General features: G+C 38.6%; 1 protein-coding gene across 8 annotated transcripts in view; it reads left to right on the top strand.

The window, feature by feature from the left end:
- Positions 1–19,735, top strand: part of Akap13 (A-kinase anchoring protein 13) — a 300,754-nt gene that overhangs the window by 163,105 nt on the left and 117,914 nt on the right. For all 8 annotated transcript variants that reach the window (XM_040730180.1, XM_040730175.1, XM_040730179.1 and 5 more), the window contains one exon: positions 1,760–1,887. In XM_040730180.1, coding sequence (XP_040586114.1) covers positions 1,760–1,887 — 128 coding nt within the window. The remainder of the gene's footprint in view (positions 1–1,759; positions 1,888–19,735) is intronic.

Genomic DNA, 19,735 nt, shown 5'->3' with positions numbered 1-19,735 from the left:
TAAATGGTGTGGAATTTTGAAGAAGGAAGTTTTGAAAATTGGGGGTTGGTTATATTTTGTATAGGTGGGTTACTTGTTTTGTTACCATAAGGACTCACAACAGGATTGTTGGTCAGCCTCCAACTACAAAAAAAAGTAGCCAGTGAAGAAATTGGTACTTTCTTTGAAATAGCCAGGGTTGAGGAAAGTCCCTGGTTACACAGTGTTAGCAAAAAGCACCTGAGTGTGATCTCATAGCCAGGGGTATTTTTTGTGAAGGTTGCATTCCATTCGTGGATTCTTTTATGGGTCAGGTTTGGCTGTTGATTTGGGAGGAGCCTGTAAAAGAGGGAATGTGACCCTTGCCTCACTGAAAGCACTGATTGATCACTGTGCTCAGAAGGTTGCTGGTGCTTGACCAAACCAAGCTAATCTTGCAGAGTCTCAGTTTACGGTTGCAGCTGGTCCATATTTGCTGTTGATTGCATAAAGGAAAGTTGAGGTTATGCTAAAATTCACATTCCTGGATAAAATAAAAACCATATCTTCCTTCTCTGTCTCTTAGAAATGTTTTCCTTGGAATTTTTGTAAAGGGATTACTTCAAAATTTTTTAAAATAAAACTTGATTTACTACAGCTAACAGATTTTCATTCTCTGAACAAGCAAACTTGGCTAACTATTTTAAATTGCTAGTAAGACTGTATAATTATAAAAGAAAAGACAGGACAAGGAATTATGAACGTTCTTTTGTTAAGAATGTGACTTTCCCAATCATAGGTCTCTTAGAGAATCATGAATACTGTTAGTGTGAATGAATCTTGATGTGATTTATTCTTCGATGAGAGAAACCTCAGTCTTTTAGATGGGGATTGTTTTTATGACCAGAGTAGTGCCACTGCTAGATTATTAACAGCCAAATGGAAATGAGGCAGAATTTCCATTTATATTTGGAAAATAAAGGTAATTTCTACTATTCAATCAATATTTCCTCTTTAAAGAAGTGTCAGAAGTCTAAATTTGTCTTGAACATCATTATTATATCACTTCCTGCTTTTACGTGACCATGTGGTAGCCAGTAAGAGAAACTATTACTGTTGATTCTGTTAAGAAGCATGGTCATTATAGGGACAGATTATTTAATACTAAAACAACAACAGAACATTTTAAAAAGCTTTGATTTTTTTGTTTTGTTTCGTTTTTTTCCAGACAGAATATGTGATTCTTTACTCATTTTGCTTTTGGAAAAATTTTGTTCAAAAATAACTTACTGAAATTATCCAGTCTTATTGATTAAATTAATGGTGTAGATCAGGGTCTGTAATATATGTTTTAAGTGATTCTTGTCCTGAAGGCTTTATTTCACTTTCAGTAGCTTTCCATTTTCTCTGTACAAATAAGTTTTGCTCTAATGGTGTCCAAAGTGTACTGCCTTATTTCATATGTTAGTCTGAGCCATTGTAGTTTATGAATTTGCTGTCACATAAATTTTTGTAGCTTTTCAAAGTCATTAATGAAATGGATACTCAGTAGACAATGAGTTGAACCTCCTTTAGCTCTAAGCTCATTTAGAGACTGGGAACTAGTCACAGAACCATGTGATAGGTAGGAGCTCAGCATGGGGTCATAAATGGCACCAGCTCCTGCCATTGCATGGAAAAACAAACAAAAGAGATGAAACCTGGAGTTTGTTGTGTAAATACTAAAGCACCTAGGAACCTCTTTTTTTTTTTTTTAAATCAAATGTACTCTCTCTCTCTGAATAACCCATATTTTCTTCAGAAATGCCAGACACTAAGGCTGAAGATGAAGTGGATTTTCTGAGTAAGACCAGAGCTCCTTCTGAGGAGGAGGCTCTAGGAAATGGAACTACCACACCCAAAATGAAACAAGGCCCTGGGCCCCAGGCGGTAAGTGGCATCTGCAGACCTATGTATGGACAGTATTTCAGCTTGACCTGCTTGTATGATCGACGGCCTTAGGTTTTGTGATAGGATGAGGTAGATCAGTGTTTTTTACCCTTTCTTGTCCTGCTTTTGAAACAAAGAGTATATGTTTTTGTTAAACTTGTGTTGGTGTCATCAAAGCTTTGAAATCTTCTCTCCTACACGAATCCTTTGGAGATTACAGTAAAAACATTTTTCCTGTGAGCACAAGACTTTGAAACTGGTCAACAAATTTACAGTGACAACAAGAATTTACACCAAGGGGCATCCATGCACCTTATTGAACATGACTTGTTCTTTATGTCTTCATTGGGAAGGTCAGCATTAAAGTGTATAAAATATGAAGGATATCATTATTAGCAAAAAAAAAAAAAAGGCTGAGTAAATATTTCCTTAGCAGCCTCATGAGGATTCATACATAGCAGAACCACAATTCAAATGAAATATGCTTGGTAGCTCTTTATATTTATAAAATTATATAACCGCCACTGCCTATATTTTAATTTTTGAGATTTATTCGTGTGTGTGTGTGTGTGTGTGTGTGTGTGTGTGTGTGTGTGTGTGTGTGTGTGTGTGTTTTGCTCGCATGTCTGGCTGTGTACCTCCTGTGTGCAGTTGTCAGAAAGCCTGGAAGAGAGGGCACCAGAAGAGCACTCAGGGCTTTTAACCACTGAGCCTTCTATCCAGCCGGACTGTTTATGTTCTTGTGACAATATCATCTCAAAAACCCAATGCCCACTAGCAATCTGCCCTGCCTTTCTTCATTCCACTAACCTGCTGGCAGTCAGGAATCTAATTTCTCTTTCTAGACATTTGGCTTTTCTTGAACTTCATATATGTGGAGTTACAGAGCATGTGCTCATGCTGGCTGACTTTTTACTGACTTAGCATAGTATTTTGTTGCATCATTGATTGTTGCCAGATAGCACTTCATTGTAAAGAAAAACCATTGTAAATAAGGTCTGTATTTTGGAATGCTTTATGTTTGAGGCTGTTAGAAATCATGGGGCTTCTGTGGATACACACAGACACATTATGTAGACATGTTTTGTGTCCCTAGCACTGGAATGTTTAGGCCATATAGTCATTCCAAATTTAATATTCAGAGTTTAAAAAATTATTACTTTAATTATGGAGGGGGGGCGGGAGTACAAGTACCAGTACCCCTGGAGGCCAGAAGAATGTGTGGGATCCCTTGGAGCTAGAGTGATCTGGGTGGTGTGAATGGGACTTGGTTCTTCTGGAAGAGCAGCATATGCTCCTAACCACTGAGACATCTCTTCAGCTCCCTCTGTAGGTTTTTAAAACATTTTCTTCTGGTTTAAAGGTAATAACTTTCAGATCAAGAAAACTGGCTGAGAAGACTTTTTAGAAAGCTGACCAACAAGTTAATGTGCTCACATACACTGCCTTTAGAAAGTCAGTGTTCCTTGGCAGACATGACAGTGTATTATTTTTGCTTTTCAAAGGCCAGAATGGCATTTTTCATTAAAATTACCACAGTAGGTAAACAGAACTGTACCGTCCCAAACTACTTGATGTTATGAGATAATAACTAAGCCTCATTTTATTGGAGCATAGTGGTAAGAAGGTGCTGGCTGTCCTAGCCCACCCCTGTTGCAGATAACATTCACAGCTAGTGCCTGGGTGTTTACTTGTATAGAAAGCTTTTTTCAGATAAATGTTGCTTTTGCCTCCAGAGAAATTGGCAAGAATATAAGATTTGTGGGTACATGTGTCTTTGTTGCAGAAACTCCTCAAAAAGGGAAGGAACAAGCTCAGGTTCTTGAATTCAGATGCCTCCAGTTTTGTTTGTTTTGTCCTTTCCCAGATCTTTTCTTCTTGTTTCCTCCTGTTGTTTTAGGAGTTGAAAGAAAGAACACTCCTGGTTGCTCAGCATACCTCATTTTCATGAAAAAGAATAGAAACCTAAAAGAATCATGTGACTGGCATCGGAAGCAGGTGGAATCTGGGGCTGTTCTCCTAATTTAGGATTTAGGGAATCTCTTACTTACACTTTGTGTCCTCTTCTACCTGGTACAGAAAATATACCAATGCAATTTTCAGTTCTTGAAAATGTTTCAGGTGTAAAAGAAGTTTTGTGTTAGCAGCATTACTAAAATGATTAAAGTCTGACCACCACTCACCTCTCCCTTTGGTGTTGTGCCCATTCTTGTTTGTTCTCTCTGCTATGAACTGAAAGGAAAACCCATACACACAAACTTCAACGTTTCCTGTGTCTCACTTTCTTTTCCAATTTAATTCTTCTCTTTTTATCCATTAACTATAGTTTCACTGTGTCTGAGAACAGAGATCTGTAGAAAAGTTTTTGTCTCTGTGAGACATACATACATACATACATACATACATACATACAGACAGACAGACAGACATGCATGCATACAGTCTTTGCCCTAGCTTGTCACCTTTGCTGTCACAGTGGGAAAACAACAATAGGTGAAATGTTTCTGAGCCTCCGTGAGCCCTTGTTTTAGGCACTGCATTTTGAATTCCATATGATGTTCAAAGCATCAAATAATTTTGCTTTAAATTTTCCAGTCATTAAAAAATATAAAATCTGCTTAGATTTTTTTTCAGGGACTATACAAAATCAGTAGTAGACTATTGGCAAGTAGTGTGTAAACTTCTGGCAAAAAGAATACTCTGTACCAGTGAAAGTTGAGCAAGCAAACAAGCAGATTTCTTTGTTTTTTCCATTCCTTTCTCTCTTCTCGATTTTCTCTTTAAAAAAACGTTAAGTTGGGCATGGTGCTACACCCATGTAATCCCAGTACTTGGGAAGCTGAGGCAGGAGAATTGCCATGAATTCAAGGCCAGCCCGGGCTGTGAATATCAAGATTTGGTCTTAACCAAACAACAACAACAACAAAATTGTTCTCTTATATAACCTCTAATTACTACACTGTAAATTGGGTTAGAGGGCTCAGTTCTGTCTGAGCTAGATTTTTGGCTTAGCCGCTGTGTAATTCAATTTTTTCATCTTTGTTCATCATCTTAGCCTTAACATTCTAGTGTCTGTATTTAGGAAAGGGTTGACTGAGTTTGTGATTGTAGTTGGGGGTGGAGTAGCATTTGTTTAATGTTATTTAATCCAAACTTTCTGACACATACCCAGGCTTTGTTTTAACTTTGGGAATAGGCCAGTCATTGCTTCATTGAATTATTGCTTCATTTACTCATTCTCTACCAAATAGAAAGCAGAACAAAAGCATTTGTCTGATGACCTGTAAGACTAGAATGATAGGAAATTTGTGGTAGTTTACTAATAAGTATAAATGCAGAATCCCTTTGAAGAAAAACCTATGGTTGATTTCCTAGTTTCTTAGTCCTGTGATCTGACGCTTGATGTGACAACCAAGCTGTCTGTATTTCTTACTCAAGGACTACTTACATGTGCTAGAAGTTGGACTTTAGCAAATAAGTGCTTTAAGATTGTGGTACATACAGTAATTAGGCAATACTAAATTTGATGTTTTCTTGTAGTCTCAGGAAAAAACTTGTATGTTAAATGCCACAAAGTTCTCAACATCTCTATGTTGAAAATTGTTCACAATCCAGGAGGCAAAGCAGTTAATGTACTACTCATAATGGTCACTCACATAAAGCACTTTATGATTGTGATTGTTAAGTATTGCCAAAGTTTTATTAGTAATTGGAATTCAGTATTAAACATGGCTTCCTTTTACATACTTGTCTAATTTCAGGGTCTCTCGATTGTCTTCTGTGGCCTTTTTGCCCTTGGGGTGGGGGATGGTTACACAGAAATGTTGGGCATACAAGTACAGCCCCAGTTGAACAGTACTATTAAGGAGTAGACAAGGGTTGAGACTCTGTTTCTACCTACTCAACTTATATAATACATGCTCGGGAACAGCATCATACAGTAATTTAAGTTGGGAGATGTGAAACTTGGTTTATTTCTGAGACATTGGAAATTTGAAAGGACCTTAAAGATTATGGACCATCTTCACTTTATAGAAGTGATCTAGGGTAATTAAATGCCTCGTTTCACCACTAATTAAACTGTCATCTGGGTTGTAACCCAAGCTTGTGCTGTTTAATGTTCCTGTTATACTGCTGTTCTTTTCCTGAAGAGTCACCCTGAGGATAGTCACTTGGTTTAGGGTGAGTTTTCCGTTTTTAAACAAGTGTCCTTAAATGGAGCGTTATTACATACTCCGGTTCGAAGCCACTGCATTAACTCTTCATGCTTTCTATCATAGTAGGAGAAATTTCTCTTTCTGTTTTAGGATCAAAGTTGATTCGATTTTTAAAAAAATCTTGTGTGGTTATTATTAAATTTATTTAGCTGTGTCTAAACAACATCAAGATGGTATTTACCCTAGTCCTTTCCTAGACTTACCTATTTTCCCTTCATAAGAAGTGGTATGAAAAGGTGTACTTCCGCACGCCAAATGGGAAGCAGGAGAGATGGTATTGTGTTTTGTACTTGGAGAAACAGAAGCCTGGGGACCATTTACCTTGAGAGTATGATCCACTGGATTTAGGGAAACATTTCAGTTCAGGTTTCCCATTCCCTCTGCTGTAATCTAAAATCTCCTTGTGTAACAGTGATCTTTTATCTGTAAGGTATGGCCCAGTCCATTCAGAAAGAGCTTGCTTCACTGCAGTATCTGGTCATTGAGGGCTCTCTGAAATAATTCCTTTACCAAATGCTCATTGCATAAGCTTATTAACCATGTGGAACAGTTAATCCTGAAATCCAGTGTATCTTGTCAGGATGCCCGTGGACCTAGCAGCCAGACACTGTAGAGCAAATACATCCAAGGACAGCTATAAAATCCCGTATGTTGAAGATTAGCTTACCTTCATTTAACATATTTCCCAAATCAAGAAAGCATTTTCAGTCAGAACTCCTTTTTTGTAGTTACTCACCTAGACAGAAGCTTAACTGAATTTCTATTCTTAGTTATTTTTACAATATTAACTATAGTGTTCAAAGCTATGATCACTGCAGTCTTGGTCTTGGATTGCCTCCTATTAACATCATCTTGAGTTCTTCGTCCTTTTATCATTTTTAATGGGAACACGTGTTTTGTCTTCATGTTGAAGGGTAAGCTTTTGTTTCCACATGTCCAGGAGTTGAATTAAAAACATGTCTGCTTCTTGTTGGCTCTTCCCAGCCTTGATGCTCAGTTGCAAGTGGAACTTACTTGGTGACTTAGCTGGAAGGCTAGTAACACTTTCAAGATAGGTTTCCAACATGCCACTCAGTAGAGTTTTCAGTTTTTAAGAAGGACCTTTGAAGAACATGTCCTCTCTCTGTCTCTCTCTCTCTGTCTCTCTCTCTCTGTCTCTCTGTCTCTCTCTCTCTCTCTCTCTCTCTCTCTCTCTCTCTCTCTCTCTCTCTCTCTCTCTCTCTCTCTCTCTCTCTCTCTCTCACACACACACACACACACACACACACACACACACACACACACACACACACACAGTTTGTGGTCTTTTTGTCCCCCCAGAAGAAGGCAAAATTGGCCTCTTTATGGGTTGCCAATAAATTTTCTCTACACACATTTGACATTTAAGAAAACCAATTTCCTCCTCCTTAATTATTCCTTTTGGGTACAATACTAGAGCCAGCATCAGCCACAGGGAAGTTTAACCCTGACTTTTGGGGCAATTTTCTCTAAGTCCTAACCTGGAAATTTTCCAGGAAAACTTTTTAGTCGCTGTTTCTGCAGATTTTCAGTGTAGTTGCAGAAAAGACAGGCCTCAGGAAGATTTCAGACTGTAAAACCATGATAGTAAAACTCTTGCTTTTGTGTAGATATGCACATGTGCAGCGATAACATGTATAAGGATAGGACATAGTGATATGGTTATACATTTTCAAATGACCTTGACTGATTTGATTTCCAGGTCCTCATTTTCTCATATGTGTACCAAAGGACAATCACGATGGATTTATAAAGATCAGACTTGGTTAGCAACCAAATATTAAACTGGTCACTTTTTCCTTAAGTGTTTTCCAAGTGTTTTTGATTTGGGGTCTTCAGTTATGTGACAATCCAGTGCTTTGTTTAGGTTTTGAAACAAGGTTTTACTATGTACCTATGGCTGGCCTAGGACTTGGTGTACTGCTGGGTCTGACCTGGAACTCAGAAATCCAGGTGTTTCCAAAGAGTTGCATTTAATCCTCACATTGCCTTCCTCTTAAGACAAAAGAACAAGATGTAAATATTATCACTCTCTGTTCATGTCACACAATCTCTGTTTCCTTTGTTCATCTTTTCTTAATTAAATTGACAGCAAAGACTAGTAGTTAATCATAAGGAAAAATAAACGGGGCCCAGTTAACTCAGGATTTAATCACAGTTCTGTTTATCTGAGTGACTTTGCTTATGTATGAAAAGGCTCGGTTTCCTTTCAACATTGAATTCTGCCCTCTAAGGACATTTACTTTTAAAGACTGGTGATTTATTTTTATGTGATATATGCTAGAAGTACAGTCTTTGGTATAAACATTATTTTTGTTAGTAAACTTGCAAGAGCCATCATGAGACAATCTTAGGAAAACAGCTTCCAGTCTTAAGTTACTGTTAAACTTATTGATGTAACATGACTTAGAACTTTTTTGTTTTGCCTCTTAAATGAGAAAGCTTCTCTGTTAGAAAAATTAAAAAATAATATTTACTAAGCTGAGATTTCTTACATTTGGTATTATATATTTGAAGAAGATGCCTAATTATTGTTAGAAATGTTTTTGCTCTTTTACTTTGACTTTTTGAGGAGTCAACCACCCAGCTCTCAAATAAGTCACACATGGAAGCTTGTTATTATTTATAAACTCCCGGCCTTATCTTGGTTTGTTTTCAACAACTTTTCTTCATCTAAATTAACCCATCTACCTTTTCTCTCTGAACTTGTATTATTCTTTCTTTTGTATATCTTTCTTTCCTTCTTACTCTGTGGCTGGCTGATGTCTGGCCTGCTGCTCTCTGATGTTTTCCTGTCCTTGTTCTCTTGTTCCTCCTTCTGTTTATACTCTCTGCCTTCCAGCCCTGCCTATCCTTGTTCCTGCCTCGATGTTGGCCATTCAGCTCTTTTTTGGGACCACCAGGTGTTTTAGACAGGCACAGTAACACAGCTTCACAGAGTTAAACAAATGCAGCATAACCAAAAGTAACACACCTTAAAATAATATTCTACCACGCCTTGTTGGTCATTGAAAGGTTAAATGTTTCTATGTAGATGGAATTGTTTTAGGGGTATTGATTTCAAATGTTTAGTCTCTGAGGCTGCCTATAGGTTGATTTCATTTATTTCTTAGTAAGAGGAGCACTTTTTTTTTTAGTCAACATATTACATCAGATACATCAGCTTTAGAAAGTTATTGCTTCTGCCTTTAGTGCTCACATAATCTAGTCAAAGCAAGTAATCATATGCTGCACATTGTGTGTAACATGTCATATCAGATACCAATGGTGAACACCAAACAAATGTGTTCATTTGAAGTGTAAGGATGTTTCTTGAATAATATGCATATAGTGCAAGGGATACTGGAATTCTATTGGAAAGAATGTAGATTCAAGAGTCTTTTGATGCACTTTGCCTGCCTGCCTGCCAAATGTAGTTGGCCCTGCAATGATCCTGAAATCACCTAAACTGCAGAAATAAGCAAGTTTGCAAATAATTGATCTAGTAGGAACCCCAGGTTTAAGAATTTTAAGTAGGAAAGTAAGAAGCATGGGGAGAAATTATGGGATGGATATAGCTAGATAGGTACTCTTAATCCCTTTTATCTTTGCATCTGCTGCACTATGGCTTTAGAATACTTCTTTTTATGGAATTTCCATTTGATAACAGGTTCTTGGAGACTTGTGGATGAACCTTGTGCAAATCACACTGTGGAGTGATTTAGATACATTTGAAATTCCATCCATATGTATGTGTCTTTCTTTTTACATATGCTTGTTATAGTTGCCATCCTTGAAATCTAACAAAAATAGCTATCTACCTTGAAGGCACCATTGGTTCCAAATGAGCAGCCTTCATGAGTCACATAGCAATCTGATTTGCTTACTGATGTTTTCTGACTGTGAGAAAAGAAACAGCCTCTGCTTTCTATTTCTGTCACTCAGTATATTTTCTGGTAGACCTGGACAGAATCTCTTTTCCAATACCTGTTTTCTTGTGCTGCTATGAAAATAATAACTTCTGAAAAATGTGCTTTGCCAGTGCTATTTCTTTGTATGTGTTTGTAAGTATATGTGCATATACATGTTAAGGGTAGAAGTTTATCTCAGATATCATTACTCAGACCTCATCCACTTTTTTTTTTTTTTTTGAGACAGGGACCCTCAGTGGTTTGGAACTTATCAAGTAGGCAATGCTGGCTGACAAGCAAACTGTAGGAATATGCCTTTCTCCACCTCTCCAGTCCTGATATAAAAGTGTGTGCACAGCTGGGTTTTTTGTTTGTTTTTAAATAAAACATGAGCTCCCCAACACACAGATACACACCACTCTCTCTGTCTCTGTCTGTCTCTCTCTGTCTCTGTCTCTCTGTCTCTGTCTCTCTCTCTCTCTCTCTGTGTGTGTGTGTGTGTGTGTGTGTGTGTGTGTGTGTGTGTCTGTGTGTCTGTGTCTATCTGTCTCTGTCTCCAAGCAAACATGGGTTCTAGGAAAGCAGACTCACATCTTGATGTAAAGCACTTTACCTAATGATTTGTCTCTCTCAACTTGGTCGGTTCTGTTTTGACATCATTAATTTGCTTATTAACGATCATTCCTCTACTGTATTTCATTTTTCTCCTGAACCATCTAAAGGCCAATGTCTTTTTAAGAAAAGGGTTTAGATATGAGAGAGTTGGCTTTGGTCTCTCTTGGCTGATGAAACAGGTCACTAGATGACTCCTGGCCCTTGGAGCTTGGACCATGGTGTGTATGATGAAAAGCTCCAGAACCCATGCAGTATGCAGTCTTTACTTGAAGGCAAAAATTTATTCTAAAGACCTTATGGGTATTTTCTTCTTACAATTCCCTTGCAAGGCCAGAGATTATGGAAAGCCCTAGAGCATCACATTGGCAGTTGGGAAGAGAGAAACCATATATATGTCTGTTCTGAGTCCTTCACTTTAGACACTTAGAATGAAATTACAACAGCAATTGCAATGTTGGAGTATGTCCCTTCATTTAAGGGATGGTGCTGTTGTGTAGTTACCATATATATTTACCCTTTACAGATCTCTCCTGTTTCCTGTCCTGAACGTTTGGCAGATTCTGCCAAAAATGGGGAAAGTAAGATTAGGACTGTCACTCAAGAAGGTTTGCTGGGAGAAACAAATGAATGAGGCATGGACATATGGGCCAGGTGAACCTGAATTGTCTTTTGTTTAGGTCTTGCTCTACCGTGCCCCTCCTACTTCATGAATTACCCTGTCAGACATTAAGTGGAATTCTGTGGAAATATTTCAACCAGGATTTTCCCTGTTGGCAACACTGCTTTTCTTGGAATAGGGAGTCAACGTTTTCATTACAATTTTAGAACATGATGTGTATAATGTATTTCTTTTTTGTTTTATTTTTGCCATGGAGCAGTTCCTGTCCATAATGCCTATGTGCACAACACAATAGGCTGTGTTCCTTCTTAGGAGTCATTAGATTTCCATAATAGAATGATGGAAATGGGTATTGGAGCTCTGGCCATCCTCTCATTAGTGCTGAAACCTGGTGCTGTGTCTGCTTCACATCAAGCCGAGTGAATTGATTTTCTTCTTTGAGACTGTGCTTTCTTCTTGGAGTCAAGGGATGAACTATTTGCTTGGCGCTTTTACAATTGCTGCTGCAGCTGAACCCATTAAAAGTATTACCCTTCAGTGGTGGAATGCATGTATGTTCTAATTAAGACTGTGACCTACAGATTTTTGTCTCTGACCCACCCTTTACCCCTCTCCCACAACCCTTTAGGCTCTTGTGAAGTCCCCAGAGATGCTTGCCATTGTTGAGGTGTGGTGGGACACACCTTTAATCCCAGTAGCCAAGGTGCAGAGGCAGGTGCAGGCATATCTGTGACTTTGAGGCCAACTTGTTCTACTTAGTGAAACCTAGTCCAGCTAGGGCTACAAAGACTATGTCCAAAAAAGAAAGGGAGGGAGGGAGGGAGGAAGGAAGGTTATTAGGTTCCCTAATAACCACACACACACACACACACACACACACACACACACACACACACACACACACACACACACACACACACACACACACACACACACACACACACACACACACACACACACAGGAACCCTGTCTCATAGCCTCTTTCTCTTGCTTGCTATTTTTCTTAAATTACAACAGTCTGAGCCGGGCGGTGGTGGCGCACACCTTTAATCCCAGCACTCGGGAGGCAGAGGCAGGCGGATCTCTGTGAGTTCGAGGCCGGGCTAGACCGATAGCCTCCAAAACAATACAGAGAAACCCTGTCTCGTAAAACCAAAAATAAAAATTAAAAAAAATTACAACAGTTTGTAGCTGAGAATGATAATGAGCTTTGGATTCTCCTGCCTGTACTGGAATTAGAGATTTGCATTACCAAGCTCAGCTGAGCTAGTCTTGCTTTTAGCCCTGAACTCTTCCCTACTGGTTATTTGATACCACTCTCTGCAGAAACTGATGTAAAAAGCTACCTTGATTCTTCTTTTTAAGTTCTTTTAGATTAGTTAGCTGGAGCCTGGGGGACTAGAAAGGAAAGGAGCAAAAAAAAAAAAAAAAAAAGAAAGAAAGAAAGAAAGAAAGAAAACAGAATAAGGGAGAAATTAGTGTGAGGATGGAAAAGAGGAAGCTAACTGAATTTACGTTACTGTGAAGTATCCGAGGCTGACTACATCCCTCAGGTGTAAGTTGGGAACTGCCAAGGAGTGATCTGGATTGTTTAACCTGGGGGCTCAGCAAGCTCTCTGTCAGTCTTACAGGTTCATACAGTTTGTCACCTCAGGGAACAGACACAATGTTCACCTCTATACCTGGCTTGTGCATGGATGTTAGGGATCCAAACTCAGATTCTCATGCTTGCACAGCAGCACTTTATCAGCTAAACCATCTCCTTCATCTTCTTCTTCCTTTTTTTTTTCTAATTTCATGGCATTTATTGACACAAGTCAACAAATGCTTTGAGGATGATTGTTAGAAGTAGTAGAGAAAAAGGAAAGGAAGTAAATCCAGGTTTGGACAATGTAAAATTGAAAGTCTTGATTTTACCACAATCCCAAGAACTGATGAACCCTGAGCTTTCCCACCCCAGCACTGCCCTCTTGGTGTTGTAATAAATCTCCTGTGCTCTCAGCAATCTGTGAATGGCCATTCCTCAAGAAGGCTCTAAATGTTTCCCACTTTTGATTATCTTAATTCCTCATCAATAGTCAAATAATGTAAATCAGAGCAGTCCTTACTTTCCTCCTCTCCCTCATCTTCTTGATGTTAGATTATCAAGGTTATCGTTGACTGTTACGAGTGTTAATAGTACTAGCAGTGCAGGGACTTGTATGAAAGAGTCATTTATGCCAGTTTACCTTTTGATTATGTGCTGGTCTCAAGACTGAACTAACTGAGAAGTAGTTGCAGATGGTGATGAGCGGCCTTGTGGGTGCTGGGAAATGAAGCTGGATTCTCTGGAAGAGCAGCCAGTGCTCTTACTGCTGAATCATCTCTCCAGCTCCTTCAACTCCTTATATATGCGTATTTTTAGGAAGCTTCTACAGTAATAAGTTTCCATATGACTTTTAAAAATGTTTGTGTTAGTTGTTCCTTCCCATATTCCTCACCTACCCTACCCTCTTTAAACCCTTCTAATACCATTATTCCCTTTTAATCCATTGTATCCCTACATTCTGTCTCCCTTCTCTTGCAGCACACATTTACAATAGTTGGTGTGTGGTTGAGTATCTTAAAAGAAAAAGGAATACAGAAAATCCTAGCAAGGCAAAGGTCTAGTTAGTTAATGGTTTTCTGTATTGCTTCTTTGAACTCTATATGTTAAAAATATATTTACTGTATCCGTTTATTTTAAAATCTTAATTGCTAGTTTCATAGAAAAACAAAACTTTAAGTTCTGTTAGTTGGGGTGCAGTATTAATACCTTGGCAGGGGTGGATGCTGAAACAGATTGGGTGCTGGTGAGATGGCTCATTGGTTTAGAGCACTGGTTGCTCTTGCAGAGCTCCTGGGTTGGGTTCCTAGCACCCACATGATTGCTCACAACCATCTGTATCTCCATTTCCAGAGATTTTGGCACTCTCTTCTGAACTCCTTGGGCAAGCAGGCATGTACATGCTGCACGTTTACACATTCAGATAAAACACTCACACATATAAAATAAATACATCTAAAAATTTAAAAACCAGGAAAAGAGTGGAATGCTCCTTGTTGGTAACCTCTTACTTTGAATATTTATATTGAACCAAGAAAGCTGGCTACCTTTCTGTTTGTGTAGCTTTTAAATAATTGCCTTTGTAATAAAACAGAATAGCTCAAAGATGTTTAAGATTTATCATAAAGCCTGGAGGCACAAAGCCATTAAGCATTAAAAACCAGGATTAAGCATTAAAACCTGAAAGGAAAATAAAAAAATGTCACTCATTTGAAACATAAAAACAATAAGTCAAGTAAGTAACCCTATATTTTTTAATACAAGTAGTGTTTTATTATAATATCCTCACAGGGGAGGCAGAAGAAAGATGTTAATTATGGTCTTACAGATGCCAAGTTGGAAGGACAGAACAGAAACCTTACATATGACATAGTCCATACTATGTTAGGAGTTCAGAGGTACAGAGAGCTCACTTGGTAGCACAACTGACCTGAAACTTGAGGTAACCCTCCTTCCTCAACTTCCCAAGTGGCATAGGTTATCTGCATAAATGGCTCCATTTTTCACTGGGGGAAAAGGGATGTTCCCAGAATAGGCAGAGAGTTTATTCTGTGTGCTGATTAATTTCTTTTAGAATAATTTATCAGTAAGGTCTAAGTACTAATGCTATTACAGTAGCCAAGTAGATACCCCTTTTCTTAGTGCCTCTCTCCCTGTGTGAAATCCATGAAATATTTTTTTTTAAATAAATGGCTCTGGGATTGATGAGATGGCTCAATGAGCAAAGGTACTTGTTGTCCAAACCTGGCAGTCTGATTCTGATTCTCAGAACTCACATGAAGGGGGAAAAAAAGAATCAGCTCCACAAAGTTGAACGTGCACACCCACACACATGCACACATATACATATGTAGGCAGCAATACATTTTTTTAAAGCTTTGAACCTAGACTACCTACCTGTACAGTTTGATCTATTCCTAAGAGTAGGACTCCTACCTGAAAGATCCTCTCCAGGCGAACAGAGGCCACACACACACACACACACACACACACACACACACACACACACACACACACACACACACACACACACGGGGTAGGGAGAGTGAGTGAGTGAGTGTGTGTGTGTGTGTGTGTGTGTGTGTGTGTGTGTTTCACTTCCTATGGCTACAATTATCCCTTATTCAACTTGGTCTGAAATTTTTAAATGGCAAATTCAAGAAATCAACACCTTGTAAGTTTTAAATTTGTGTACCAATAAAAGGAGTTTGATAAATTTTCATGCCATCTTGCTTCTTCCCACACAAAATGTGAATTATCCTTGTTTTATATATCCATGCTATAGGCTACTCACCCATGATTCACATAGTAGCCACCTGTGTTATCTGATAAACTACATGGTCTTCCAGGGCCTGTGTTTGAGCAACCAATAATTTACTTGTAATGACCCCAGAGTAAACAGACTAACTGGTAACATGCAGTGACACTAAAAGACAGATAGGAAAATATAGCATTTGGGACTGACTACCTGTGGTTTCAGTCATTCAGTGGCGATATTGAAGCATACCCATCATAGACAAAAGGGGGCCACCACTATATTTACCTATGCAGGAACCATTTGTTGAATGCTAAGAAATTCAAGTAAATGGTGTATCATTTGATGAGACTTGCAAAATAGACTCATGCAACTTTGATGATAGATGGATAGGTGCTTTGATGGAAGCTTTAATTGTTAACTTGACAAAACATAGTGTCATTTGGGAAGAGAGCTTGTCTCATGAGGAATCTGTCTTGGGCTGGCCTGTGGACACATCTGTGGTGGATGGTGTTAATAATTAAGTGAATTAGTGTAGGGAAGACCCAGTTCACTATGCACCCAGTGCACCATTCCTATGCATGGGCCTCTGACCTGTGAGTGGAGAAATGAAAGTGAGCACAAGAATGTAAGCAAGCGGGCATGTATGTATTTATTTCTGTTTGTTCTTGACTGTGGATGCAATATGGCTAGCTGATGTGTCCCTCTTGTTTTCTCTGTAATAACAGACTGTAGCCTAGAATTGTAAGTTGCAGTAAACCCCTTTTCTCCTGAGTTGCTTTTTGTCAGGATAATTTATCGCTGCAACAGAAACAAAACTAGGACATGTGCTGTACAAATTTAACAGTTAGAGGAAGAACTAACCATGTTTTTTCACCTTAGGTGTTTGATTGGATGCATTATGGATGGGATGTACTTTAAAGGATACTTAAATGCGTCACTTTTACATACATGGGGAAAATATGGCTGCATTACAGGCATGTGGGTGGCATCCAGATATAAAGTCTGGTATAAGAGCAGGTTGGTCTGTATGACTGCAGTTTAGAAGACTTGGAAGTAGAGGAGAGGGGACAGGCCAGAAACATACTTACAGTGATAGGCTTCTCTCCCAGACTCAGCCTCTTTAGAGCCAAATGTCCTTTACCCCAGTGGGCCACACTGATATTTAGTCTTCTGGGTAGGGGTTGTTGCAGGGACATTTTAAGTTCATTCCAAATTAGGCACTTGGAGATTGGCCAGGAAAAAAACTATAAATATCATTTCTTCTTTCCCTTTGCCTTGGATGAAAAAGCTTTTTTTTTTCTTAAAGCTTAATTCTTTCATCAGTGCTTTTAGTTTTGTCCTAATTTCACAGAAAAATACATCTTAGTAAATGTATGCCCTGGAACACTTGTCTTCTCCAGTTAATCGGGATTTTTTTTTTTTTACTTTTATTTTATTTTGAGTCATGGTCTTACTGTATAGCCCTAGCTGTTCTGGAATTCACCATGAAGACCAGGATGGCCTGGAACTCAACAGAGATCCATCCACCTGCACCTGCTATTCAAGTGCTGGGATTAAAGTTCTGTGCTATCAAGCCCTGAAGAAACACCCCCTGTTGCTCTCTTGTACCTTGGTTTAAAACATATCTAGTGAAAGGGGAATGGTCTGATTTCAGCAAAGATGTTTATTAGTCAGGGTTCTCTAAAGGAACAGAGCAGGCACAAGCACACACATACGAAATTTATTAGCGTGATTTACAAGCTGTGGTCCAAAGTAGTTCAACAATGGATATCTCTTGGCCAAGGATCCAGAAGTTGTTCAGTCCACAAGACTGGATAGCTCAGCAGTCCCAGTCTGGTTCTGGAATCCTAGAGAAGTCTGCAGACTACATTGGAATTCTAAAGAAGTAGGTTCTATTACCAGTGAAGAAATGTCTCAATAGTAAGATAGATATATTTGTCAGTGAGAGTGAGCATGAATGGGCAAAACCAAAAACTTTCTTCTTCCATGTCCTCTTGTGTGGGCTGCCAGCAGAAGGTGTGACCCAGATTTGAGGCTGATCTTCTGACTTCAAATGATCTAGACTAAGAGTGGGTCTTCCATCTCAAATTATCCAGACAAGCCAGGTGTGGTGGCACAAGCTTTTAATCCCAGCACTTGGCAAGCAGAGGCAGTCTGATCTCTGTGAGTTCAAGGCCAGTCTGGTCTACAGTGTGAGTTCCAGGACAAGCAAAAATACACAGAGAAACCCTGTCTCCAAAAATAATAATAATAATAATAATAATAATAATAATAATAATAATAATCCAACCAATAAATATATCTTTGCTTAGTTTTGATTTATTTAAAATGTGGTCAAGTAGACAGCCAAGATTCAGCAATTATAGATGTTTTATTCTTTCAATTCTAATTTGTTGGAATTTATCATTAGTTGATTTTAGCACACATGTCTCCTTGTAGGCTGGCTTAAAAACATCTTTTTGATAAGATAAAAATATAACAATACAAATTTAAAATGTAGCAACTAATATAATATACCACAACAGAGTTAAATACTTGACATATATTAGTCCATGTGTTTCTCATAACAACTTCTTTCATCATCTGTCTTTATTATTTTTATCCCCATTTTATAGGTGAGAAACCATAATTTACTCAAGGTAGTCTGGCTTCAGCATTCACCTTGTCCCCATCCTAGCCTGACAAACTCTCTAAGCTGCGGGGTCATCCCTGTGCTTCCTCTGTTGTGTTGTTGAGTGTTTGAATGCATTTCATTTAACGGTCATTACCCACTTTTTATTATTTATTTAATTAATTGCTCGATCGATTGATTGATTGATTGATCGATCCCCCCCAGACAAGATTTCATATAGCCCAAGTTGGCTTCAGGTTTTCTATGCAGCTTAGGCTGGCCTTAACCTGTGGTCCTTGTATCTCTACCCGTAAGTGCTGGGAGTTAGGTATGTATTACCATACCTACCTGACTTTTCCCTTCTTTCCCTATGTGTTTGTATAGCAACTTCCTAAGTACATTCTTAGGATTTATTCTGAAGTAAATAGTTCTATTGTACCTCTTGAAATTTTCCCAGAACATTGTATTTTGGTTGAATATAATTATGAAAACAGTTATATCCCTTTCCCCATCCCTTTCTTCTCTATGCCCTCTCCTATGTCCCCTTCCCACAAGTTCATGGACTCTTTTTGTTATTATTGTTGTTGTTATATATGTATATAAACACATAATTCTGTTAGTACAACCTGCTGAGTCAGCTTAATGATCCTTGTATGTGTATGATTTCAGGGCTAAACACCTGGTATTTGATAACTATTTAGGCTTTCTCTAAGTACTTGTTAATTGCCTGTAGCTCTTCATCTAAGATTGAAGTCCCATGAGATTTCTTCCTTCCACCTTAGCATGTCAGTGAGTGCTTTCATTGTCACAATATTGTTTAGACGACATGTTCTTGATACTTTATGGGTTCCACCTTCCTGTCATAAGACACTCTTTCAGTAGACTTTCTGGTCCTCAGTCTCTTACATAGTGTTCCCTGAGTCTTGGGCATGCAGTTGTCTTGTAGATGTTTCAATTGGAGTTCTCTGCATTTTGACCAATGGCAGCTTCCTGTAATGGTCTCCATCTGCTGCAAAAAGAAGTTTCTTTGATGCCCACTGAAAGCTACACTTATGTGAGTATAGAAGAATAAGTACTTACAATGCAGTTGGGATATTTAGAAAGTGACAAAAGAACGTTCTCTTCTAAGATCTATGTCCTCAGTAGCCCTGGGTAAGTTGACTAGGTTTATAGTACCAGAAATGCTTTCTTTCCTTTTTGTTGAGCTGGCCTTAAGTCCAGTTAGACAGGTGTTGGCCATTGTTATGGATCATAAGAGTCACAGCTAAGCAAGGCTATTTATTGATTGCTTTCCTCTTTGGCACCTTTGATAGTATCTCTCAGAAGTATGAATGCTAGTCCATGGGGGTAGGCTTTTAGGTCATTTCCAGTGGAGAATCTTGTTGTTGTTGTTGTTGTTGTTGTTTGGGGGATGCATGAATGCCAACATGAACCTGACAGTAAAGTCATACAGTGGGTTTTTGTGTCATTTGTCCCATGGAGGACTTTTCTTTTTGCTTTGTGTTTTGGACCTTGATAAAAAGAGCAGGCTGTA

The sequence above is a fragment of the Mesocricetus auratus genome, unplaced genomic scaffold (assembly GCF_017639785.1).
Source record: "Mesocricetus auratus isolate SY011 unplaced genomic scaffold, BCM_Maur_2.0 Super-Scaffold_4256, whole genome shotgun sequence".
NCBI classification, from domain to species: domain Eukaryota; kingdom Metazoa; phylum Chordata; class Mammalia; order Rodentia; family Cricetidae; genus Mesocricetus; species Mesocricetus auratus.
This window is presented reverse-complemented; position numbering and strand designations above follow the sequence as displayed.